Source organism: Manis pentadactyla, assembly GCF_030020395.1.
Source record: "Manis pentadactyla isolate mManPen7 chromosome Y unlocalized genomic scaffold, mManPen7.hap1 SUPER_Y_unloc_5, whole genome shotgun sequence".
In the NCBI taxonomy this organism is placed as follows: domain Eukaryota; kingdom Metazoa; phylum Chordata; class Mammalia; order Pholidota; family Manidae; genus Manis; species Manis pentadactyla.
Window position 1 is genome coordinate 1,103,849 of NW_026644610.1, and position 26,501 is coordinate 1,130,349.

At 38.4% G+C, this 26,501-nt stretch overlaps 1 protein-coding gene across 1 annotated transcript in view; it reads right to left on the reverse strand.

Annotated features, from left to right (window-relative positions):
- Positions 1-19,668, reverse strand: part of LOC130682320 (transcription initiation factor TFIID subunit 1-like) — a 154,065-nt gene extending 134,397 nt beyond the window's left edge. The window contains 16 exon segments of the mRNA XM_057496703.1: positions 1,246-1,350; positions 1,578-1,751; positions 2,230-2,403; positions 2,524-2,631; positions 2,728-2,855; positions 3,202-3,378; positions 4,770-4,974; positions 5,309-5,527; positions 5,914-5,975; positions 5,978-6,131; positions 6,538-6,779; positions 7,887-8,006; positions 17,746-17,761; positions 17,763-17,863; positions 18,008-18,122; positions 19,549-19,668. Coding sequence (XP_057352686.1) covers positions 1,246-1,350; positions 1,578-1,751; positions 2,230-2,403; positions 2,524-2,631; positions 2,728-2,855; positions 3,202-3,378; positions 4,770-4,974; positions 5,309-5,527; positions 5,914-5,975; positions 5,978-6,131; positions 6,538-6,779; positions 7,887-8,006; positions 17,746-17,761; positions 17,763-17,863; positions 18,008-18,122; positions 19,549-19,668 — 2,220 coding nt within the window.
- Positions 19,669-26,501: the final 6,833 nt, after the last annotated feature.

Consider the following 26,501-nt stretch of genomic DNA (forward strand, 5'->3'; position numbering starts at 1 on the left):
CCTGAGCTTAACTTTCTGCCATCTACAAAACAGATACTTAAAATGCTTATACCTCACAGGATTGCTAAAAAGATTATATATGGAAGTCATCTGATAAACAAGTACTATACTACTACCCTAGCCCCTGACATAATACAGATGAGATCAGAACATTTGTTAAAGAAATTTAAAAATAAAACAATAAAAGCTAATAAGGTCGAATATGTGCTAGAGAAGACAAATAAAACATAGAAGAGAGAAACATTTTGTACTTAAGTAGCAGCCACATGGGAATCAACTGTCACAAGAAACCTATGCATCTAAGGAAAGACTTCCGAGAAAATCAGAGTTGTGGACAAGAAGAAAGAGGATCTTCAATATAAGACTGTGCAAACAAAATTCTAATTGTGAAATACAGAAAGAAAAAGAATTACAGAAGAAGATAAAACAGGATTTTTCAGAAACTACAAAGGTAGCCACAAAAGAAGGGGATGGATTCATAGAACATCTCAACAGGAAGTTACAGGAAGAAAAATGCCAGTAATAGAATAAAGATAATACTCAAAATCTGTTGGAAAATGGACTATAGATGTAAAGGATAAAGAAAAATAGACTTTGCATATGCTTTGAGAGAATACGAACAGTAATAATGGAACTCACAAGGTACAAGAGCAGGGAAAATGGTTAACATTGCCAAGAGAAAATAAGCGGCAGAAAAACAAGGTAGGCAAGTGCTAGAGATTTCCTCACATCATTTGTGGACCTCTCTATTTCCTTGTAACAAAATGTGTGAAAGCTAGGTTACCAGAGGGCCTTTCTACAGCCATCAAAGAAGGAAGAAAAAACATTTTACTACGGTTGTGGACTTTAAATAGCACAGTTTAGGTGTGGTTCAATACTCAAAATGACCACAACTAATACAGTCAAAACATACCACTTAGACACATCCAAATTAAACATTTATGAATTAACTATTATTACTAATCCCAGGTTGACTTTCCTTTGCCACCCAGATGTTTCTGGATTTACCAGTGTGCATTTTCAAAAAACTACTTTAAATTCAGCTTATGAATAACATAATTAGAAGCCAATTTTAATAAAAAGATCAAAAAATTTTTGGATTACAACCACTCCTGGATTATACTGATCTTCTCCACATTTGATGTAAGATTAGTACCTCAATGAACTAAAATTGGTTCCCTCTGGGCTGATAGCTCATCTATCAACTTCTTTATCACAACGATACAACAGGAAAGAATTCCTCACCTGCAGTAATTGGCCAGGATGGAGAGATCCCAGAAAAGGAGATGAATGACAGTAAACAGTTTCTCCATATTTACAATCAGGGGCTCCAGGGTCGTTTTCAGGTTTCTATAAGGAACACAGCAGACTCACTTATTATCATGGAATATAATCAATAAACCTACACAAAATATTCCATGAGTATGACTGACACTTTACTAGTATTACTACCTGTAAGATACCATTCCTTTTTTCTAAGAAATCTATAGTATAACTAAGACAAATACATATTTACAGATTATCACTGGACATCTGACTAGCTATATTAACAACAAAGATATTCTGAGTAGACTCACCCACTTAGAGTAATTTTTTATCTTGGTTGCCATTCCAACCTGCATCATTAATGGTCCATTTTCCTCACTGTATTCTGCAAGAATGAGATCTCCATCTTTGCCTGTGAGGTCCTGAGGTGTGCGCATAAAAAACATCTCTCCACCACCTGAAGCTTGCCTCTCCTGTTCTCTCATCTGCCCAGGATAAAGAGAATATATATAGTCCAGCTCCTGATAGGGTAAGTGAAACTACAGACTGATGCTGTTCATTCTGAGACACTGACACCAAACACTACCTCAACTTGCCTTTTCTTTCATTTCATCACAAAAATTTTGAAACATTATAATAAAGCGAAAACTATGAACACTTATCATCTCACCACCTAGATGTAACTGTTTATATTTTGCTGTATTTGTTTTATCTATAACAATCTCCTATGGGTTCTGCAGAACCATTTCTGAAAATTGCGATCATCAGAGCACTTCAGCCATGAAGTATTCTTGCTCACATCTCCTAAAAATAGGGACAGTCTCCTAAATAACCACAGTAACATTCTATGACATCTAAGAAAGTAAATAATTTCCTAATATCACCTAATATCCAGTGCATTTCCCCAATTTGTACTCCAATGTAATTTATGGCTGTTTCTTTCTAACCAGAATTCAATCATACCTTAGCCTTCTTTTTGATGTGCTTTAGCAAGGGCTGGACTGAATGAGGAGCTTGCTCAGATAGTGCCCCAAAGGAATACTTCTTCAGAGATGGGTGATGGAACTGCCGGAGTTTGAGGGGCCCCATGTGGGTGGGAAAGAAGGGCTGCTGTAACTCCACAGCAGGAATTGAGTGCTAAGGCAAGAGATACAAAAGTTATAATTAAATACTCACTCTAGCTTAGGTAAGATTAACCTCTATTCTCCAGCAGAACAAAGCAGTGATTCCCATCCACCACAGAAAAAATGCTTTTACCTGGATAATATTTCCTCCAAAAGTGCCTCTAAGACCCTGTTGCTTGGGGTAGTAATATTCATCATTGGAGAGATTCCATGGATCTTTCACTTCTGGCTGACACATGTTCTAAATGACATGTCATCAAACAAGCCCTAGTCAGACTACCCTTCTGCATTACCTTTCTTTGTTCTAAACACTAAGTCCCTTTTTCCCTTCACAGACCTGCTGTTGTTCCTCCTTGATGACACCTGTTTTCCCTAAGAGAATTCGACTCTTCTTCAGAGATGATTCCTTCTTATTCTCCTTACAGGAGGAGTTAGAGGTGGCTTCTTCCTTCTCTTCAGGAATTTCTAAGGATGAAATCAAAATCACTCTGGAGGTGCTATCCCTAAGATTCACCTTTTATCCAAGTACCTTTGTACTTCCTAACCAGATCTCTCATCCCACTCCAAACCACTTCTAGTCCATGATTCACTCTCACCAAACACACTCAGGACATCTCAAAGGTACTACTTTCCAACTTTCCTACATTACAAGTTTTCCCTAAATGATACACAAATATTAGAAATTAACAGCCACCGTTTGCTCTCTCAAACTGCTACAGAGAAGATTCTAGTCATGACCTACACATTTCCTCCTGCCTCTTGACATTAACAGCAAGCTGTCAATTATAAAACAGGCCTTACAGTACCATACCCAAAATGAGATTCTCATCATTGGGATCAAGTGTCAAAACAGGAGGCTCCAACAGTCGGGGCATGGCCTGGGCATCACAAATGATATTGTCCTCCCAGCGTCCATATACCAGCTCCTCATTGTCAATGGGGAAAATGGAATACCAAGGCTTGTCATCATCCAGGGCGGCTGCAAAACCTAGTCAAAACAGGAAGAAAAACTCAGCAATAGACAAAACACTTATGCCCCTTTCAATCATGATTCAAGCAGAGGGAAAAGGAACAAATGTTAGAAGAATTACTTATGTGGCTACTGAAAGGAAACCTACTGGACACAGTGTATTTCTCACTTTAAAAAATGTTTCAGAAAAAAATGCTCCTTCCAATAACTTTAATGTGTCAAAATTTAAAAGCCATATGCTTAATAAGAAATCAGTTAAATTTTGGTAATAAATGATATGGCAAAATATTGTAACTATAAATGGTAGTAAAATATATTAAAAATACAATTATTGCTGTAGTTTATAAAATCATCCATGTAAGAATACTGTGCAACCAATAAAGTGTGTGAGGAAGGAAAAAAATAATTTCTTAGATTTAAAAATTAAGACATTTTTGTTTTTCTTCCACATTATATATGTAATCCATGTTAACTGAAAATCTGGAAAATACATAAAGGTATAAAGAAAACTGAAACTATCTGTGATCTTAAAAACCAGAATAACCACTTTGACACCCATAGTGTATTTGCTTTTAGTCAGCTATCTGTGATCTTACAAACCAGAATAGCCACTTTGACACCCATAGTGTATTTGCTTTTAGTCAGCTACCTGTGATCTTACAAAACATAATAACCACTTTGACATCCATAGTGTATTTGCTTTTAGTCAGCTACCTGTGATCTTACAAACCAGAATAACCACTTTGACACCTATAGTGTATTTGCTTTTAGTCAGCTTTCTGTGTTTATATAGAGTGCTTTTCTTCCCCACTTACACAAGCAGGGTATCAAGTATGCCACTTCATATGCTTTATGTTTAAAATGAGTTTTACATGTCATTAAACATTTATGAAGAACTTAGAACATAGAATACTTAGTTAAAAACTGTATCTATAGAGATGAGCCCAGCTACTACATACACACACACAAGACAGAGAACTGAAAACAAAGTATATAAGAAAGTTAATAGTCAATACTCTTTGGATGGTAGGATGACCAGGGACTTTTGACAACATATTTTCCAAGTTTTCTCCACTAAATATTAATATACCTTTTTTGGCATGTTTAAAGAGAAAGAAGGCAAATTCTGAATGATAAAGTTAAAGGAGTTTTGGAAACAAAGTGAACCATATAAAGAATTATTATAGCTCAGAAAGATCTTTAATTTCAAAATGGTTTTCACATTCATCTAATGAGAATCCCAGCTCATTAATAACAGTGCAAAAAAATGTATTACAGACTAGAATCAAGGCTCAGATCCAAACCATTTCACTGCCCTGACTCAGCAGCAGCAAAGATTACAGCTAAGCCCAATTAGGATGACTGAGATGAAGGGCAGTGTGCTGGACACAGCCAGCATAGAAACAAACCTTGCTGAACGTTGTAAGCCATGGCATTCGGCGTCATGCTGGACAGAAGCCAGCCTGCCAGGCTTGCACGCTGAGGTTTTGTCCCTTTCGGTTTGACATCCTCTCCATCATAGATGATATCCTCCCAATGCAGCTGTGTCACCATCAGGAAGTTTTCATCAGCCAGAAGATCAGTGCCATCGCTTTCCTCAAGCTTCCTAAAGTCCTGCATAAGTACGGAAGGAACAGCAAATCCCTGAATGGTCACTGGTCAAAGTTTTCAGCCCAAATCCCATATTACGTACATCACATGTGGTTCTTGACTTGAGAGAACCATCCAAAAATGGAGGACCACTCCTAGCACAGCACTCATTTCACAATTAAAATCCTTACAATGGGACCCAGATGCCAGGATGATACACCTTACCAGACAAAAGGCTTAGACACCCACATCTTTCACCAACGAAACCCTGCCCATTATCTTCCTAGTTGGAAAGTAAAATAAAACTGATAGGGCCCTGGGCACATTGATTCCATTCTTACATACTAGTGTTGCTTACCTCCATCATTCTATTTTTTATCACAGGTTCATGTTCCATCTTTCTCAGTTTCATGCCATAGTCAAACCCACTGCCATCTTCAGGGACACCCAGCATATCATACCACAGTCGGGCAGGCCCGTAACGCCACTCAGCCTCTTTTGGTTTGATATCTGTCACTTTATCTATATCTCCAGTTGACTGGGAAAATTTGGACTCCACAGGAGCCATCATCGTGATCTGTAACAAAACAAAGTAGTGGAAGGGGAAGAGGATTTCCTGATCCCAGATGTCCTAAGAATATAGGCAGGAGAGCAAGTTAAAAGAGCCATAAGGATGATTCTTGAATAGAACTGGAGTTAGAATATAAACAACAGGTATATCATGGCACACTGTGCTTATCATTCAAACTCTCCTATTCCCCAGTTTACATATCACCATCTTCCAGCCCCCAGTACTTTTTTATTACAAAAAGGAAGAGATAGCCACTGGGACTGAACTCATGATTACTTGTAATCACCACAGTACTCTGCCTACTAAGGTGTTATTTCTAATTTAGACATATGCTAGGGGGAACTCATTTGTTCCCCTCCTAGGTCTTAATCGCAGGTCCCTATTTTGTCTACTTCATCACCAGAGAGATACTGCTTTGGAGGTGGTGGTGGAGCATAGTCATAGTTCCACAAGACTTCTGTTTGGTTTCTGATTCTACTGAACACTCCACCTCCTGGATCTGCTCTTCTTGTATCAGATCATGGTGCTTCTTTTTCCTCTTTCTCCAAGCACTCCAGCAAACAGGTGGGACGTTCTTCCCTGGCCCAAAAAGATGTAGGAAGCGTAACACCTAGCACACAGAACACATTACTGCATCAGAAACTCAAACGCCAGACACAAAAACAGCAACATCAGGGTCTGGAAACTTTGAGGGGTCTACTCAACTGTGGATAAAAGATCAAGGAACACTAAACTCAGATTTATAACCTCTTCCAAAAAAGCAAAGAAAGTATTCCTTAGTAATTTGGACTAATTCTTCTAAGACAACAAGAACGATTTCTAATGAGAACTATATAAATCACTTGTGCTATCAATGCATGCAACTTAAAAAAAGACTTACTATAATGTCCTTGGATAAGGACACCTTTAGATTTTAAGAATAAGGAAGCCATTCTATATTCAGTACCTTAACAACAGATCTCAGTATTTAGAAGAAGTCAGTGATTTGCAATGTGGGCATTCTAGACAGAAAGTACCTTTCCAGGTAGAAATTCTGGGAAAAGTTCTGTGACACTTGGCAACAGCTTCTTGGCATCATACTGTATAATCCCAGCCAAAGGTAGGGTCAGTTTTCTGTTCTCAGATTCTGCCTGTGTTACTTCCTGAGGTCCCATCTCAATTTCTGAGTCAGAGGAACTACTGAAGTCCCCTTTCTCTGAGGCCAAAGAGGAAGGGACAATGATGGAGGGCAAGATGCTGCCTTCTCCATCCTCAGACACTGCAACAAGAAAGAGAAACCCCTTTGGCATACAGGTGTGAGCATTATTTCCTCAAATTCAGTCAACAACCCCCAATCTAGGCTTATATGCATGGCTCAGTGGCAGGGGATATAGTTCCAAGAACCGAGATTACTAGAATGCATCAGAAAACACTCATTCCAATTCATTATCTTCCACTATCCACATCTCACCTTGTCCCTGGTACCCTAGGTTTGTGATTAAAGAGAACAAACACTTTACTACATTTACTACTTCCTGTAAATACATTAGGTTAAATGAATGTGCCCAAAATTATACATTTTTACATCAGTCAGCCCTTATCATGTCTGGTTCAGAGACCCATACGGTGAAGAATATTTTTAAGGCCTTAGGATAACAATGAAGTTATTTAGCATAAAATAAAATCTATGACATAAAATTATAGCTGCTGTTTAGCCCACAGACTAAAAAGGAAATGGCTTAAAATTCTAATAGAAGTAGTTTAGGTTAACATAAGCATCAAAATACAGGAGATCAAAGACACTGCTCTTCCCCAAATTCTAGCATATTACAGGGTTACTACTATTGCAGACTGAGGAAGAGGTGAGATGATCAATGAGGACTCTGCCTTTGTAATCTCTGAATCAGGCTATTGGCTCTATATTATTTATACACATTCTAGAGTGCCTTCCCCCATTTAATTTATTTTAAAGACAATCATCTAAACAGGTAGTTTTCAAATACTAGTATCCAAATGAGTTGCATCACAAATTACTTTGGGATACTGTACTTTTTGAAATTCCTGAGCTCTATCCCACATCTTCTGAATTAAGACTCTCCAGGGATGAAGAGTCAGAAATCCGTATTTTTTTAAAGACCTAGGGTGATTCTGATGGGCAGCCAGATTTGAGTACCACTGACCAGTTTAAACTACCTCTTCTTGAGTGCATGTTAAGATACTGCTGCCACATGTTTTAAAAGTAAAGCTTCTCTTTAATACAGAAATTTGTATGAATCACTTTGGGAAGTTGTATCCTGTCCTAGCAGCTTTATAGTCCCCTATGTGCACACCAAAATTCTTGACTTTTGAATCAAACTTGCGCCATCAATAAAAACAAACTACCTACCACAGGTAATAGCATTTTGGTCTTTATCCTTCTTCATATGTCCTGAAGGTGAAGGTGGAGGAGGCATTAACTTGCAATCTATGTCTTCACAACCAGCATCAAAGTCATCTTCAACATAATCTAATAATACCAAGAAGGTAAGCTCAGTATTCAGAATGTCACACAACAGTCAGTTGTTCCCTCATCACTCAAGAATTTAAAGCATCAAATGAAGCTCTATGCAGATCCCTAAGAACACGCAGGGAAGATGTACCTTCTGCATTTAGAAGGAAATAACATTGACAAATGCTGTTCCATTATGTATACATCATACAGGAACTTAGGGAGTTCCCAAGAACTGTTTAAAACCCTTTGATCCTTGTCCTGATCAAATCTTGCTTTATTTGTTATTTTGCCCTGTTTAATCTCGTAATTCAATTTAACATACTTCTGTCACTTTCCTTGAGACTGCACTTTTTCTTTTCTCACCTCCTAAGTCTGACACATTTCTTGTCCACTTTCTCCAGTTGGTTGTGCTTTTCACTGTCCTTTAGCCACAGGCATCACTCAAAACTTGGTCTTGAACACTTTTATTTCTCTATAGTTTCCATTTCCTTTCTCAAAAATCACCTTTTTTTGAGATTAAACCCATATATATATGCCTTGCCCTGACTTATAACCTCTACAATTGTACCATGTTCTTCTACCAAAATACCTTTTCACTCTACATGAAGACAAATGAAAACAATAACTCAATAGTTCAAAATCTGTGGGATGCAGCAAAGGCAGTTTTAAGAGGAAAGTACATAGCAATACAGGCTTACTGCAAGAAACAAGAATAATCCCAAATGAATAGTCTAAACTCACAATTAATGAAACTAGAAAAAGAACAAATGAGGCCCAAAGTCAGTAGATGGAGGGACATAATAATAATCAGAGCAGGAGTAAATAGAATTGAGTAGAATAAAACAATAGAAAGAATCAATGAAACCAGGAACTGGTACTTCGAGAATATTAACAAACATATAACACCTTAGCCACACTTATCAAGAAAAAAAGAGATTCTATACACACATAAAACGAATCAGAAATGAGAAACTAAAAATCGCTATGGACACCTCAGAAATACAACAAATTATTAGAGAATACTATGAAAAATTATATGCTAACAAACTGGTAACCTAAAAGAAATGGACAACTTTCTAGAAAAATGCAACCTTCCAAATCTGACCCAGAAAGAAACAGAAAATCTGAACAGACCAATTACCAGCAACAAAATTAAACTTGTAATAAAAAACCTACCTAAGAACAAAACCCCTACACTGAATTTTATCAAACACTTAGAGAAGACCTAATACCCATCATCCTTAAGGTTTTCCAAAAAGTAGAAGAGGAGGGAATACTTCCAAACTCCATCTGTAAGGCCAGCTTCACTTTAGTACCAATACCAGACAAAGACACCACAAAAAAAGAAAGTTATAGAACAATATCTCTGATGAACATAAATGCAAAAATACTCCACAAAATATTAGCAAACCAAATTCAAAAATATATCAAAAAGATCATATATCATGAGCAAATGGGATTTCTTCCAGGGATGCAGGGATGGCACAATATTCAAAAATTCATTAACATCATACACATAAACGAAAGAAGGGCAAAATTCACATGATCATTTCAATAGATGCTAAAAAAGCATTCAACAAAATTCAACATCCATTCATGATAAAAAGTCTCAGCAAAAAGGGTATAGAAAGCAAGTACCTCAACATAATGAAGTCCATATATGACAAACCCACATCCAACATCATACTTAACAGTGAAGAGCTGAAAGCTTCTCCTCTAAGTAAGAAAACAAGACAAGGATACCCACTCTTCCCACTTTTATGCAACATAGCTCTGCAGGTCCTAGCCACAGCAATCAGACAACAAAGAAATAAAAGGCATCCAGATTGGTAAAGAGGAAGTTAAACTGTCATTGTATGTAGATGATATGATACTTCACATAAAATCCTAAAGACTCCACCAAAAAGTACTATGACCAATAACTGAATGCAGCAAAGCTGCAGAATACAAAATTAATACAAAGAAATCTGTGGCATTCCTATTTACTAACGATGAACTAGTAGAAAGAGAAATCAAGAAAACAACTCTACTTACAATTGAATCAAAAGGAATAAAAAACATAAGAAATAACCTAACCAAGGAGATCAAAGACCTATATCCTGAAAACTACAAGACACTCATTGAGAAAAATTAAAGACACCAATAAATGGAAATGTATCCCATGTGCATGGGTAGGAAGAATTAATGTTGTCAAAATGGACATCCTACCTAAAGGAATCTACAGATTCAACTCAATCCCGAACAAAATACCAATAGTATTCTTCAAAGAAGTAGAACAAAGAGTTCTAAAATTCATATGGAAGCACAAAAGACCCCTAAAAGCCATAACAATACTGAGAGGGAAGACCAAAGTAGGGGGGATTACGCTCACTAACTTAAAGCTCTACTACAGAGCCACAATAATCAGGACAATTTGGAACTCATACAAGAACAAACCCATAGATTAACAGAACAAAACAGAGAGCCCTCATACAAAGCCACACATATATTGCTAATTAATATGCAATAAAGGAGCTGCCTATATACAATAGGGAAATGACAGCCTCTTCAACAACTGGTGTTGGCAAAACTGGACAGCTACATTTAAGAGAATGAAACTGGATTACTGCCTAACTCCATATACAAAGATAACTCAAAATGGATCAAAGACCTGAATGTAAGACATGAAACCATAAAGCTCAGAAGTAAACATAGACAAAAATCTCTTGAACATAAACATGAGCAATTTTTCCTGAACACATCTCCTTGGGCAAGGGAAACAAAATCAAAAATGGAAAAGTGGAAGTTCATCAAAACAAAAGCTTCAGTACAGCAAAGGACACCAGCAACAGGGCAACAAGACATCCTACAATACAGGAGAATATATTCATAAACAACTTATCAGACAAGGGGTTAACATAAAAAATATATAAAAACTCACATGCCTCACACAAAAAAACAAATAACCTGATTAAAAAATGGGCAGAGGATCTGAACAGACACATCTTCAAAGAAGAAATTCAAATTGCTAACAGGTACTTGAAAAGAAACTCCAGATGGCTAATCATCAGGGAAATGCAAATTAAAACCACAATCAGATATCACCTCACACCAGTTAGGATGGCCAATGTCCATAAGACAATAATAAATACTGGCAAGGGTGCACAGGACAAGGACAGAGTTTTATAGGCAGCTAGAGAGAGGACAAAGGTCACCTACAAAGGAAAACCCATCAGACTATCATCAGACTTCTCAACAGATAACCTTACAGGCCAGAAGAGAATGGCATTGTATAGTCAATACAATGAAACAGAAGGGCCTTGAACCAAGGATACTGTATCCAGCACAATTATCCTTTAAATATGAAGGAGGGTTTAACAATTCCCCAACAAGTAAAAGTTGAGGGAATTTGCCTCCCAAAAAACAACTCTACAGGGTATTTTAGAGGGATTGTTCTAGATGGGAGCACTCCTAAACCTAAACAAATGTAACCAGAGAAAATATAACCACAGCAAAGAAAGCAGACCAACCAAATACTAACTAATGGCAAAAAATAAAATCAACTACTCACAAAAGCAGTCAAAGGAACACAAAAGGTCACAGAATAAAACACCCAACATGAAAAGAATGGAGAAGGAGGAATAAGAAGGGAGAGAAGAAAAGAAACATCAGACAGTGTTTGTAATAGCTCAATAAGCAAGTTAGACTGTAAGATAATAAAAAAGCTAACCTCGAACATTTGGTAACCACGAATCTAAAGCCTGCAATGTCAATAAATATATACATGTCAAAAATTACCCTTAATGTAAATGCACTGAATGCACCTATCAAAAGACACAGAGTAATAGAATGGATAAAAAATGCAAGACCCATCCATATGCTGTTTACAAGAGACTCACCTCAAACCCAAAGACATGCACAGACTAAAAGTCAAGGGATGGAAAAAGATATTCCTTGCAAACAACAGAGAGAAAAAAGTAGGTGTCACAGTACTTGTATCAGAGAAAGTAAGACTTCAAAACAAAGAAAGTAACAATAGATAAAGAAGGACATTACATAATGATAAATGGGTCTGTCCAACAGGAGGATATAACCATTATAAATATATATGCACCGAATACAGGAGCATCAGCATATGTGAAACAAATACTAACAGAATTAAAGGAGGAAATAGAAAGCAATGCATTCATTTTAGGAGACTTAAACACACCACTCACTTCAAAGGATAGATCCACCAGTCAGAAAATAAGTAAGGACAAACAGGCTCTGAGCAACACACTAGAAAAGATGGAACTAATAGACATCTACAGAACTCTACATCCAAAAGCAACAGTATACACATTCTTCTCAAGTGCACATGGAACATTCTCCAAAATAGACCACATACCAGGCCACAAAAAGAGCCTCAGTAAATTCAAAATGGTTGAAATACTACCAACCAACTTTTCAGACCACACAGGTATAAAACTAGAAATAAATTGTACAAAGAAAACAAAAAGGCTCACAAACACATGGATGTTTAACATGGTCATAAACAATGTATCAATGACCAAATTAAAATAGGGAACAAGCAATATATGGAAACAAATGATATCAACAACACAAAGACCACCTTATGTGGGACACAGTGAAAACAGTATTAAAAGGAAAGTATATAGAAATCCAGACAAATTTAAAGAAGGAAGATCAAATCCCAAAAGAATAATCTAAAGTCAAAATTATCGAAATGGGAAAAAGAACAAATGAGGCCTAAAGTCAGCAGAAGGAGGGACATAATTAAGATCAGAGAAGAAATAAATAAAATTGATAATAAAACAATAGCAAAAATCAATGAATCCAAGAGCTGGTTCTTTGAGAAAATAAACAAAACAGTTAAGCCTCTAGCCAGACTTACTAAGGGAAAAAGAGAATCAGCACACATCTATAGAATCAGAAACGAGAAAGAAAAAATCATGGCAGACACCACAGAAATACAAAGAATTATTAGAGAATACTATGAAAACCTTTATGCTAACAAGCAGGAAAACCTAGAAGAAATGGACTTCTTAGAAAAATACAACCTTCCAAGACTGACCCAGAAAGAAACAGAAAATCTAAACAGACCAATCACCAGCAGCAAAATTGAAGTGGTAATCAGAAAACTACCAAAGAACAAAACCCTCGGGCCAGATGGATTTACCTCAGAATTTCATCAGACATACAGAGAAGACATAATACCCATTCTCCTTAAAGTTTTCCATAAAATAGAAGAGGGAATACTTCCAAACTCATTCTATGAAGCCAGCATCATTATAAAACCATTCCACACAAAGACCCCACCAAAAAAGAAAATTGCAGACCAGTACCCCTGATGAACACAGTTGCAAAAATACTCAACAAAATATTAGCAAACTGAATTCAAAAATACATCAAGAGGGTCATATACCATGACCAAGTGGGATTCATCCCAGGGATGCAAGGATGGAACAACATTCGAAAATCAATCAACATCATCCACCACATAAACAAGAAGAAGTACAAAAACCACATGATCATCTGCATAGATGCTGAAAAAGCATTTGACAAAATTCAACATCCATTCATGATAAAAACTCTCAGCAAAATGGTTACAGACAGCAAGTACCTCAAAATAATAAAGACCATATATGATAAACCCACAGCTAACCTCATACTGAACAGTGAGAAGTTGAAAGTTTTTCCCCTGAGATCAGGAACAAGACAGGGATGCCCACTATCCCCACTGTCATTCAACATAGTACTGGAGGTCCTAGCCATGGCTGTTAGACAAAACAAAGAAATACAGGTATCCAGATTGGTAAAGAAAAGTTAAACTGTCACTATTTGCAGATGACATGATATTGTACAAAAAAACCCTAAAGATTCCACTCCAAAACTACTAGAACCAATATTGGAATTCAGCAAAGTTGCAGGATACAAAATACACACACAGGAATCTGTGACTTTCCTGTACACTAACAATGAACTAATAGAGAAATCAGGAAAACAATTGCATTCACAATGGCATCAAAAGAATAAAATACCTAGAAATAAACCTAACCAAGGAAGTGAAAGACCTATACCTGAAAACTACAGGACATTCTATAGTGAAATTAAAGGGGACACTAAAAAATGGAAACTCATCCCATGCTCTTGGATAGGAAGAATTAATATAGTCAAAATGGCCATCCTACCCAAAGCAATATACAGATTTGCTGCAATCCCCATCAAATTACCAACAACATTCTTCAATGAACTCGAACAAATAGTTCCAGAATTCATAGAGAACCACAAAAGACCCCAAATCGCCTAAGCAACCATGAGAAGGAAGATCAAAGTGGGTGGAATCTCGCACCCCAACTTCAAGCTCTACTACAAAGCCACAGTAATCAGGACATCTTGGTACTGGCACAAGAACAGAGCCACAAACCTGTGGAACAGAATAGAGAGCCCAGATATTAACTCAAACATATATGGTCAATTAATATATGATAAAGGAGCCATGGACATACAATGGGGAAACAACAGCCTCTTCAACAGTTGGAGCCGGCAAAACTGGAGAGCTACATGTAAGAGAATGAAACTGGATCATTTTGTAATCCCATACACAAAAGTAACTTCAAAATGGATCAAAGACCTGAATGTAAGTCATAAAACCATAAAACTCTTAGAAAAAAACATAGGCAAAAATCTACTGGACATAAATATGAGCGACTTCTTCATGAACATATCTCCCCAGGCAAGGGAAACAAAAGCAAAGAACAAGTCTGACTATATCAAGCCGAAAAGCTTCTGTACAGCAAAGGACACCATTAAGATAACACAAAGGTGTCCTACAGTTTGGGAGAATATATTCATAAATGACAGATCTGATAAAGGATTGACATTCAAAATATATAAAGAGCTCGTGCACCTCGACAAATAAAAGGCAAATAATCCAATTAAATATTGGCACAAGATCTGAACAGACACTTCTCCAAAGAAGAAATTCAGACGACCAACAGACACATGTAAAGATGCTCCACATCGCTAATCATCAGAGAAATGCAAATTAAAACCACAATGAGGTATCACCTCACACCAGCAAAGATCGCCACCACCCAAAACACAAAGAACAACAAATGTTGGCGAGGTTGTGGGGAAAGGGGCACTGCTGGTGGGAATGTAAATTAGTTCAACCATTGTGGAAAGCAATACGGAGGTTCCTCTGAAAGCTCAAAGTAGAAATACCATTTGACCCAGGAATTCTATTGCTAAGAATTTACCCTAATACAGTAACCTAGTTTGTAAAAGACAGATGCACCCCTATGTTTATGGCAGCAGTATTTACAATAACTAAGAAATGGAAGTAACCTAAGTGTCCATCAGTAGATGAGTGGATAAAGAAGACGTGGTACATATACACAATGGAATAATATAGAAGAAATATTCCACATAGAAGAATATTAAGAAGAAAACGAATCCTACCATTTGTAACAACACAGATGGGGCTACAGGATATTATGCTCAGAGAAATTAGCCAGGTGGGGAAACACAAGTACCAAATGATTTCACTCAAATGTGGAGTATAAAAACAGAAAAACTGAATTAACAAAACATCAGCAGATTCACAGAATTCAAGAATGGACTAACACTTACCAAAGGGAAAGGACTAGGGAGGGTAGGCGGGAAGGGAAGGATAAGGGCTGGGAAAAAGTAAGGGGGCATTAAAATTAGCATGTATAATGTCGAGGGAGGCACAGGGAGGGCTCTGCAACCCAGAGAAGACAACTAGTGATTCTACAGCATCTTAGTATGCTGATGGACAGTGACTGTAATGGGGTTTTGTTGGGGGGACTTGATGAAGGGGGGAGCCTAGTAAACATAATGTTCTTCATGTAATTGTACATTAATGATACTAAATGAAAAATAAAAAAATTAAATAAATAACCTTTTCACTCAGATATGTAATTGCATATCACTGAAATATTCTTTTAAATTACATTTTCTTACTATCAATACCACTTCTATCTTCATTTTACCAACCTATGATTTTAATCTCCTGTCTCCTTCATCAATTTCCTACCCCTCAAACACACTTTTTCTATTTCCAAGAAGATGCTGTCAAATTCTTCTACCCTGGGGACTTGCTATTTGGCAGTATGTTTTCCACTCCTTTCAAGAAAACCCGCTGGCCAATTCCCCCCAAACTATTCTATCTCCAAACATTTTAGACAAGCCATGTCTCCAAACCAAATGCTCTGCTGCCTCTTCTCCACCAAACCTTGTCTTTCAATACTTTGGTCAATATTCACCTCCATGAAGCATTTTCTAATGAGTTCCATGCAATTCCAGTTATTCCAAAGAAGCACCCATATAAATCAGGCTATGGGAAGGGGCCAATGCCATGGAAGGAGGAAGTTAAGGGCAGAGACAAAGGTATCCTGAGAGATCAAGAGAACTCAGAATAGAGATTTATGAAATTTAACATTCTTCTTTCCTAGGTGTTCAGCTCATAAAACCCAACAGGAAACCACCACTATGCTCTTCCGTATCTTCCCTAGAGAAATAAACCTAAACCTGAAATTAAAATATTCTCTAAAAATCAGAGCTACTATGACTTCTCCTTTAGACTCAGTCAGGGGCCTCAAAACAATAGTTATGCTACTTTTAACTTAGCTATTCTGGAAGGCTATCAAAACTAAATATAACACTCCATACAGAACTATGAGCTTTTAGCTGACTTCTGTCTTCTTATTAGGAGTAATTATGCTTTGCATTGTCTACCCCATCTTCCCTAATTTCCCTGTGAAGTAAGACCTGTATCTTCTATTTTGCTGGGTTACTACTTGTGTATGTGGTACAATTCATCTCTTTATATAGGAAGCACTCAAATCCATTAACTGACCCTGAAATGTAATTCAAAAAGGTGGACAACAAATAAAAAACTTCATATGAAAGTGTCAAGCAGTGACAGGTAGCAAAGGGCAGTGGAAAGAGTGGACTATGATGGTAGTTATAGGTTCCAGACAATGGAACTGAATTCAGAATCTGAAATGGATTTTTTTTATCTTCGTTTCATACTGTCTATTAGTTACACAGCACATATCAGGTATTCCAAAAGTGTCTAATGCACTGAGTTGTTGAATTATTCAAGGTTGCAGCTAGCTGACTATAAACTTTTAATAAAGTTCCACATTATTAAAGTTCTCTCAAGTTCAAGTTTTCCTTATCTATGATGAGGTGAAAAGAAAATAATCACTAAGAACTCTTCCAGTTCTGACATTCTGATTCTATAAGGTAGTACCTTACACCCAGGAGAAAAACCTATGGTGTGTGCATGCATTAACTGCACTGTCAGCATAGAGCTGGTGAGTAATTAAGAGAAGATGAGCCAAGAAATGGGTGTGCTTGTTTATAGGTTATCATACATATTAATCCTCCTTGAACTACCAATTGCTTGAGGGCAAAGTGAGTTTAAATAGCATCTACAACAGTGCTATGAACACAGTAGGTACTCAAATACCAGACGATAAGGAAAAAAGCATTATCATCTTTACTTGGCATTCACCACAAGTTTGGAAATAATCTGCATGAGGACTAAAAGCCTGAGTATGGTAACACTGCCTCGGAACACAAAAGGAGAGCAGCTACTTGGAACTGAGCTGACAAAGGGATAGAATCAGAAAAGGCACAGAGAGCAGGAACAACGGCAGAAAGCACACAAAGAAAGAAACAAACTGGACTATATAGCGGGATAGTATTCTGGTATTCTCTACAGAGGACACCAAACAATCACCTGAGTTGCAAAGGGGGCTGCAAGCTCCCCGTTGTCTGCTGACACCTTTGGCTTTCGTCTTCCTCTACCTCAGTTATGTCTGAATAGTCCACAGCATCTTCTGTACTCCTGATCCAACCTATGAATAAAAAAAGGCAGGGGGTAATATATGTCAACAAATAGCAAATAACTCTCACTCCCTAAGTTAACTCCCATTGAAAAGTACATTTACCCTAAGTGGCTAGCCTCCTCCCCACGTTACTCCCCATGACCCAGACTTCACCTTCATCATGTACCAGGGCACCGTCAGTCTCAGTCAGTTCTTCATTTGCGGTGAGTTTAGTGATCAAGCTGCCCAGACCACAAGTCCTCAAGCCTGCCAGGTGCTTCTTACACTCCTGAAAAGGGGACAGCACCAGCGTCAAAGACAACAACTACACCTAAGCTTCCCATAAAGGCTTATTTCCTGGTCCATGAAAAAGGAGCATCACATTCAAGAAGTGAAAAGTAAATCTTCCACTAAACTCTATTCATCAGGTCTTTATTGACATATTTTGTCCAATTTCATCACCCTACTTTAAAATAATATAAAGAAATATTCAAAAAACCACCATTAAGACTAAATGAATGTAACAGAAGTTCTCAGAATAAAGGCTAAAGCAGCAGAGGTCGTTTTTACCAGAGAAGGCAAGAACTTTTCTTGCTAGCTTTTGTGTACTTGTGTGTGCTCCACGGGAGAAGGAACATTGATCAATATTCTCTCCTTGAAAAGATGAACCTTAAATGGAAGGTGAGTTTCGCTTGGGCACAGGCAACGATAGCAAGAATGAATGCCAGTGAACACTGGGTAAACTACTTAAGGGCGCTAGGCCCAGAAGGTGACTGCATGTCCCAGATAGTTTGAACATTCTCTGTTCTAATAACAGCGAGGTGAACCATATAATTTGTTGCAGCCTCTGTCCAGTTCTCTTGCTCTACAGCCACCTTAGGTCAGCGATGGCAGAAACGCAGTTTCAGGAATCTCCAAGTAGGTTCTGTAAGATAAATTCTGGCTGAAATAAGCAGGTGAAGAGAGGCAACAAAGGGCCAGGTAGTTTATTTGAACGCAAATTCCCAGGTGATGTTCCATGGTCTGGCTATCACAGGCCAGGGAAGTCACACTGGGTCAGGGAAGTGGTGGCTTATAAGGGGTGAGGAGGGGGAGGAGTGGGCAAGCTATCTTAGGGGCCATGGAGAGGTGTGATTGGCTAAAGGTGACATTATAGACAACTAGAAATTTTTTCCTTTCAAGAGGGAGGAGGCTGACATCCGTGTCTTAGTTGGCACATCAGAAAGATGGAATTCAGGAAGAGCTGTACCTTTCCATACAAGGCACAGATCTTGGAGTCTGGTCTGTTCTCCTTTGAGGGTATCTCTCTGTTCTGTTTGCATGTCCTTGTTTTTGCTTCCTTCAGCTTGAAAGGTCCCCATTGCAATAGTCTGAAAGCAACCGCCCTAGGTTAAAAGTGCAATAAATATTTCCTACTGCCTGGTCAGATGGAACGTTCTGTCCAAAGTCACCCACATCGGCACCCCTGACCTATGGGGGCTGGTCTAACATCCTGTATCCTTCTCACATTCATCCACAAAGAAGCCGCCTCTCTCTTACTGCAGAGTCTATGAAGGCAGACTTCTCATTACTTCTCATTACTGCACTTCTCATTACTGCACGCTTTCAGAGAGAGGAACACATCCGCCCTCAAATTATAAACATCCTCTACACTACACTCCAGCTGTCTCCTTAGCCACAACACCCCCAGCCCAAACCCCACGCCCACCCAGCACATCATGCAAGATGCTTTCCCCATCCAGCTGCCCGGCTCCACTGATGTTGGCAAAGAGGAAAATGATTAAAGAAAATGGGCCGCTTCCCGCAGAAACCTCATCGCTCTCCCTGTCTGACATGAGGGCGACAGCACTGAGATCAGCGGAAGCCACCTAATGCAAATCCAAGCCTGATCCCACAGCCTGGAAATAAAAGCATTAGTCTCCCAGAAGTCACTTATGGACCTCCTTGACCAATAACAGAAGTGGAATAAAGGAAAAACAAACCAGAAAGACTTGCCTGGCCATCTTATGAGAAAGTAGAATTGCTTTGAGTATTTTAGAAAAAGCTTTTGATTCAACCGTAGGTGAGCAGGTGACTGGATATTTGTAAAGTGGTTGGCCAAAGAAGCAGCTTGGTCCCACACCCTCCAGCTTATCAGTGCACGAGCGGCAATGCTAGTACCAGATGAGAGCCACAGCTCTTCACCCAATCCAAAGGAGCTGGCTGGGTCACATGCTCTAGTCCCGTGGGTCGCTGTGCTCCAGCAGACAGAAGTAGTAAAAATGCAAGGTCCTCTCTTTTTCTTGCTGTTGTTTTGCTCTTTCACCCCAAAAAGAAACTGGCCATAGACTGCACTATACCAAAGATACACTGAGGACTGCACAATATGTTTCTGATCTCACCTACCCCGAGTCTCTTACCAGCCCAGACTATCTCCCTACATCAGGACACCTGCGTTTACATCCTGGCTCTACCATTTCTTAGCTAGATAATCTTGCAATCTTCTCAGCTTCCTGGATTCAGACCTCTCATGCGTGTTGTAGAGATAACCATTGTCTCAACATGTGCTTTATTTTAAAAATCACATCAACTAACACACTTAAAGTGGCTAGCTCAAGACCTAACAAATAACTGGAATTTTAATAAATGATACTTTCGTACTTGATGAATATGCCTATGTTAATATGAGTACTTTCTAAAGCACTGATGTATATTCCTCTTCACGTTTCTCAAACCTTAATGTATGAAAGAACTGATTATGGGATTTCATGTGGTGAGTCTGTACGGAAATCAGGAACTTGCACTTAAACCACAATTCCTGATCCTTTTGATGTGTGTGTCCATAGTGTGGGGTCAGGAAGGCACACAGCAAATTTTCTGTTTTACCAAGGAATAAGAGGGCCCTAAAAGGCAGTAATGACCACAAACATGGGCAGGAGCTTTTTTATGTCCACACCATTGCCTGCCTCCAGAGATCAGCAGCTTTCCGCCTGCCCATTCTCATGCACTGTAGGAGGTTCCCATTCTAAACACTGAAATCCAGCTGTCTGGGATGTCCCACTGCTCACTGCATCACCCATGCCCTGTGTTCCCCATATCCTGACCCACCCCAGAGCAGGGTCCTGCCTGATGGGCAAGTCCAGCTCCCTCCAGGCTCATCTCCTCACAGAAGCAGGTCCCATGCCCACCAGTCTCGTGCATGTTTACTCCACATTAATTGCATCCTTGGTGATGGTGATAAGACCATAATGTGCTTCTGTGAGCACAAAGTAGAGAAAGTAGCTCATGCCTGTATTTCCAATATTTTATGCAGCTTCTGGGACCAATAAGTGGAGGACTTGCCTATCTACCCTTTGCCACAAATATCAATCTGCTTTATTTATATGAGTTCCATCTATAGCTACCTCTTCCCTTCTCTTGTTGGTGATTGTTTTTTTTAAATGAGTTATTGAACTTTTTACCCATTCCTGTGATTCTCTCTCTCATCTCAACTGACAGCTCTGGTTACTTCTGTTGGCCAATATCTTTTCCAGAGTCAGACAATCTAGATTCCCTTTCCAGCTCTACTGCTTATTTTGTGACATTGAAGAAATGATTTACCTTCTCAGAACATGTGTGTTCTTATGTACACGACAGAAATGACATACCACAGACTCATCATAAGGACTAAATAGAGATCTAAGTTGCTCACGGATACCTGGAATATACTAACTGCTTAATAAATGCTCTTCCTCCTTTCCTCTGCACTGGATAGAGACCCCGTTGTACACTTCTTTTATTTCCCACCTCTTAGAACTTCCTTTTCCTCTTAGACTATAAGGAAAGACATCTCACCAGTTAAAAGGAGGGCTAGACTCCCTTCACAAAGTACCTCTACTCATCTTAGCCCATCTGTTCACCTACACGCCACAGGTAGGAGTATCGCTTCCAAGGGTCTGTGGAAAATCTACTTCTTGCAAAGAGCCCAGCCGAGTGTGAGGTTGCAGTAGGTGCTCAATCAATGCTAACTTCATCCCTGATACCCCGAGACCAGAGGCATCCCACCACTCCCACCCTGGCATCTGACCCTTCAGAACTACATGCCCCCACCCCAAAGAAGAACATTAAACTTCCCTTTCTGCAGTAGAGGCTGAAGGAGTCCTGGCAACAACAGTTATCTGGTGAGGCATATGGTGTCGTATTATCAGTCACCTTCTTTCACCCTTCCAGTAGTGTTCACATTGTCAGAAAGGAACTTGTTTGCCCAAAGAAAGCCACCACTGGAGACACAGCCGGTGTCCACATAGGGGCACTGTGAGAGCTTCCGCCAAGGGTCCCCTTTCCTCATCTCCTCCTTCTCCCACATCACACCCTCCAGGTACTCAATTCTGTTCTGGCCTGGGCAGCCCACTCCCCACCCAAGACCAAACTCGATTCTGGGCTTGGGATCTAGGATCAAGTGAGATTCAGGTTCAACTGACTGAGCTGTTCTTGATTCTTGCTTTCCTGGGCAGATAATCCAAAGAAAAACAAACAAGAACAAAAAAGTAGGAAGGTCAATTCCTTGCCTGAGAGTCAAGAGAAAGCAGGATGAGGCCCTCCTTCTCAGTTGGGCTGGAGTTAGAGCACAACAGCCCAGACCTGCACTAATACCTTCTCCCACCCACTAAATACTTGTCACAGTTTACAGAAGACACTCACGTTCATTAACACACTGTGTGGTTCATGCAAACAGGACTGCCTGCCTAATTGTAAAAGGAAAAGCGCACATGGCTGAACAGCTGATAGTTATCGTTTGTTTACAGGCAGCAAAAGTAGGCCTGCAGAGCAGGTAGAGGGGAAACAGCCAACATGAACCTTCCCACAATTTGAATTTTTGTTAATTCTAACAGAGGTTTCTTTACAGATTCCACATATATACATACATACATATGGATGGATGGATGGATGATGGACAGGAATTGACATAGAGACATAGAGAAACAGTAGGAGACATGGATACTCAGACTGAATGAACCAAACATCTTTGTTCTTTCCAGCAATGTCTACCTTGCCTGAAATGCTCTCCTTTACTCCCCGACACCCACCCTCATCATGCCAGTAAAGGATTTGAAAGCAGCGAGATGAACACTATGCCAACTTGGAAATAAGATGAAGTTCCAGCACTTTTATCTAAATTACATGATTTCCCTAACTTAAGTCCTGCCCCTCCTCTGTTGCTGTTACATTAAATGTCACTGTGAGCTCTGGCTACCATTTCACAGCCTCCTTTCCATGCCTCTCCCTCCTCTGGGCTCCTTCCTACCAGGTGAAGTGGCCACTTTGTTCCAAATGTGCCCCATGTGTGCTACCCTCACCTGCACAGTGGTAGGGCCCACAAATGCATGCCCAGGGGTGCTGCTCACATGGGGCAAGGAGCATGTTCTGAAGCCAAGGCATCCAAGTTCTGGACACTGGCTTCTTTGTCCACCACCAGAGGACCTCAGTCACATTACTTAATCTCTTTGCATCTCAGGTTCCTTAGTGTTTATAGAAAAGGGGGTGACAAAAGAATGAACTAGTGGTTATGAAAGGGGAGGGGTGTGGAATTGTGGGTGGGGAGAAAGGGAGAAGGGGACTGAGGTGTATTCTGTTTAGTACACACGGTGTGGGGGATCACGGGGAGAACAGTGTATTACAGAGAAGGGACATCTCTGGCAACTTGCTGGACAGTTGGATAGTGACTGCATTGGGGTATGGGTGGGGACTTGATAATATGGGTAAATGCAATAACCATTGTTTTTTCATGTGAAACCTTCATAAGAGTGTATATCAATCATATCTTAATAAAAAAATATTTTTAAAAAAGAAAAGGGGTTAGCAAGCTATGGTTTGTGGGTCAAATACAGCCAGCCAGCCATTTTGTGTGGTTTGTGAGCTAAAGAAGAATTTCACATTTTTAAATGGTTAACAAAATCAAAAGAACACAGGACAATTATATGAAATTCCAAAACTCAATGTCAATAAATACAGTCTTCTTACTGGAACACTGCTGTTCTCATTCATTTACATGTTATCTATGGCTGCTTTCACATTAAAGTCAGAGGTGAATAGTTGAACCAGAGACTGAATAGATTGGAGACTCCAAAATATGTACTCTATTCACTACAGAACAAGTTTACCTGTCCCTGTTTCAAAATATTTATTGCATTCATGCTCCAAAATTTGCCCATAGAACATCCAAAGAGGATTTAAATTCTTTTACTATTTATATACTATATTTTGTTAAGTTTGATTTTCCCAAAATCCAAAAAACACAATAATATATTAAAATGGATGCTTAAATTTCTCACATTCCATCCAGGACTTGGACTACTAAAACATGTTATCTGTTAAACATTACAACTCCAGATACCTTCCTCTGCAAATGCTGGAAGGATGTTTGTAATTGACTACATCATGGCGATAATGTGAAAATCTCAAAAGAGAAATCAAATAGGGAATTGGTAAAATAACAATGATTTATACCTATTATAAAATAATTAACTGAATGACTTAACAATGGCTACATAATTGGGATGCACTTTTTATTTCCCAGAGGATACTAATGTATGCTTAATCTGCATTAACACGTAAGATGAGGTATGATGAAAATTGTTCAAAAATTGTAAAATGTTAATGTTTACATTTATTGAACATTTATATGAGAGGTACTATTCCTATGCCTCTATATTTATTGCCTCAATCTACCAGATATGAAATAAGTGGACATACTTTTCCCATTTTAAAAATTAGAGAAACTGAAGTCCCAAGGATGTTAAAAACTCCACTGAGCTTATAGCACAAATAAGGGGCAGAACTGGCCTTTGAATTCTGATTCTCAGACTACACAGTAGACCCTAAGGTGCCTTTTTTTTGTGGGTGCGGTACGAACATGCCCAGGACATGAACATACATTACTTGGGTTGGGTATGGGGCTATAAATAGCTTTTTTAAAGAAAACTGTGAGCATTTGAGCCTGCTTAGCATGCCTTGAAGATAAATTTCTCATTTCAATTAATTATTCTCTTCAGCGTGTTAGCCATTTCATCAGTGTGTTTTTCATTCCTATTAGTTTCTTTATAAAACAAATTATCCTTGATACTTTGAACAAATTAAATACAGACTGAGGTAACCACAATATTTTGGTCTACAATAAATATACAAATACATAAATTTAAAAGAGAGAGAAAAATAATTACAACACTAAAGAAAACTATTAATGACAAGACAAGAGTATAACACAGGAAGAAAGGAACAGAGAGGAGATATGAAAAAGAGCAGAAAATAAAATAGCAGTAAGTACATATCTATCAAAAATCATCTTAAATGAAAATGGACTGAATGAATCAATCACAAGACATTGAGTGGAGAACGGATAAACAAGAACCATCTATATGCTGCCTACAGGAGATTAATTTCATTTCAGATCCAAAGACTTACACAGACTAAAAGTGAAGGGATGGAAAAAGACATTCCATGTAAATAATAGGGAGAAAAAAGCAGGCATAGCAGTACATATATCAGACTTTCCAGGAGAAAAATGAATATACACAACATAAGAAGAATCAGAAGTGAAGAAGGAATAATCACAATGTATGCACTGAAACACAAAAATTTAATAGAAAATACTATGACAAATTATATGTCAATAAATTGGACAACCTAGAAGAAATGGACAAATTCCTAGAAAAATACAACTTTCCAAGACCCAAGAAGAAACAAAAGTCTGAACAGGAAAATTACTATCAATGAAATCAAACTGGTAATCAAAAAGGTGGTCCCCAAAACCAAAACACCAGGTCGAGATGGCTTCACAGCCAATTTCTAACAAACATTTAACAAAGAATTGATACCTGTCCTCTAAAACTGCTCCAAAAAATGGAAGAGGGAATACTTGCAAACTCACTCTATACAGCCAGCATCACACTAATATCAAAACCAGACAAAGCCACCACAAAGAAAGAAAATTATAGACCAATATTCCTGATGAACATATATACAAAAATCTACAAAAGCAGAATATTAGCAAACTGAATCCAAAAATATATCAGAAAAGTCATCCATCATGACTAAGGGGGATTTATTCCAGGGATGCAAGGATGGTACACTATTCATAAGTCACTCAACATCACACACCAGATAAAGAAAAAAAGGATAAAAGCCACATGATTGTCTAAATAGAAGCTGAAAAAGCATTTGACAGAACTTAACATATATTCATGAAAAAAAGTCTCAATAAAATGAGTAAGTACTTCAATGTAATAAAGGCCATATACGACAAACCCATAGCCAACATCATACTTAGTGGCAAAAAGCTGAAAGCTTTTCCTCTAAGATCAGGAACAAGACAAGTATGATTATTTTCACCAATGTTATATAGCAATAGTACTGGAGATCCTAGCCATCGCATCAGACAACACAAAGAAATAAAAGGCATCCAAATGGTAGGGAAGAAGTTAAACTTTCACTATTTACAGATGGTATGACATACATTGTACATAGAAAACCCTAAAGAATCCATCAAAAAAGTGCTAAAAGAGATCATTGAATTCAGAGAAGTTGCAGGATAAAGAATTAATATGTAGAAAATACATTGCATTACTATATACTAACAACGAAACAGCAGAAAGTTAAATCAGGAAAACAACTCCATTTAAAATTGCATCAAAAATAATAAAATGCTGAATGG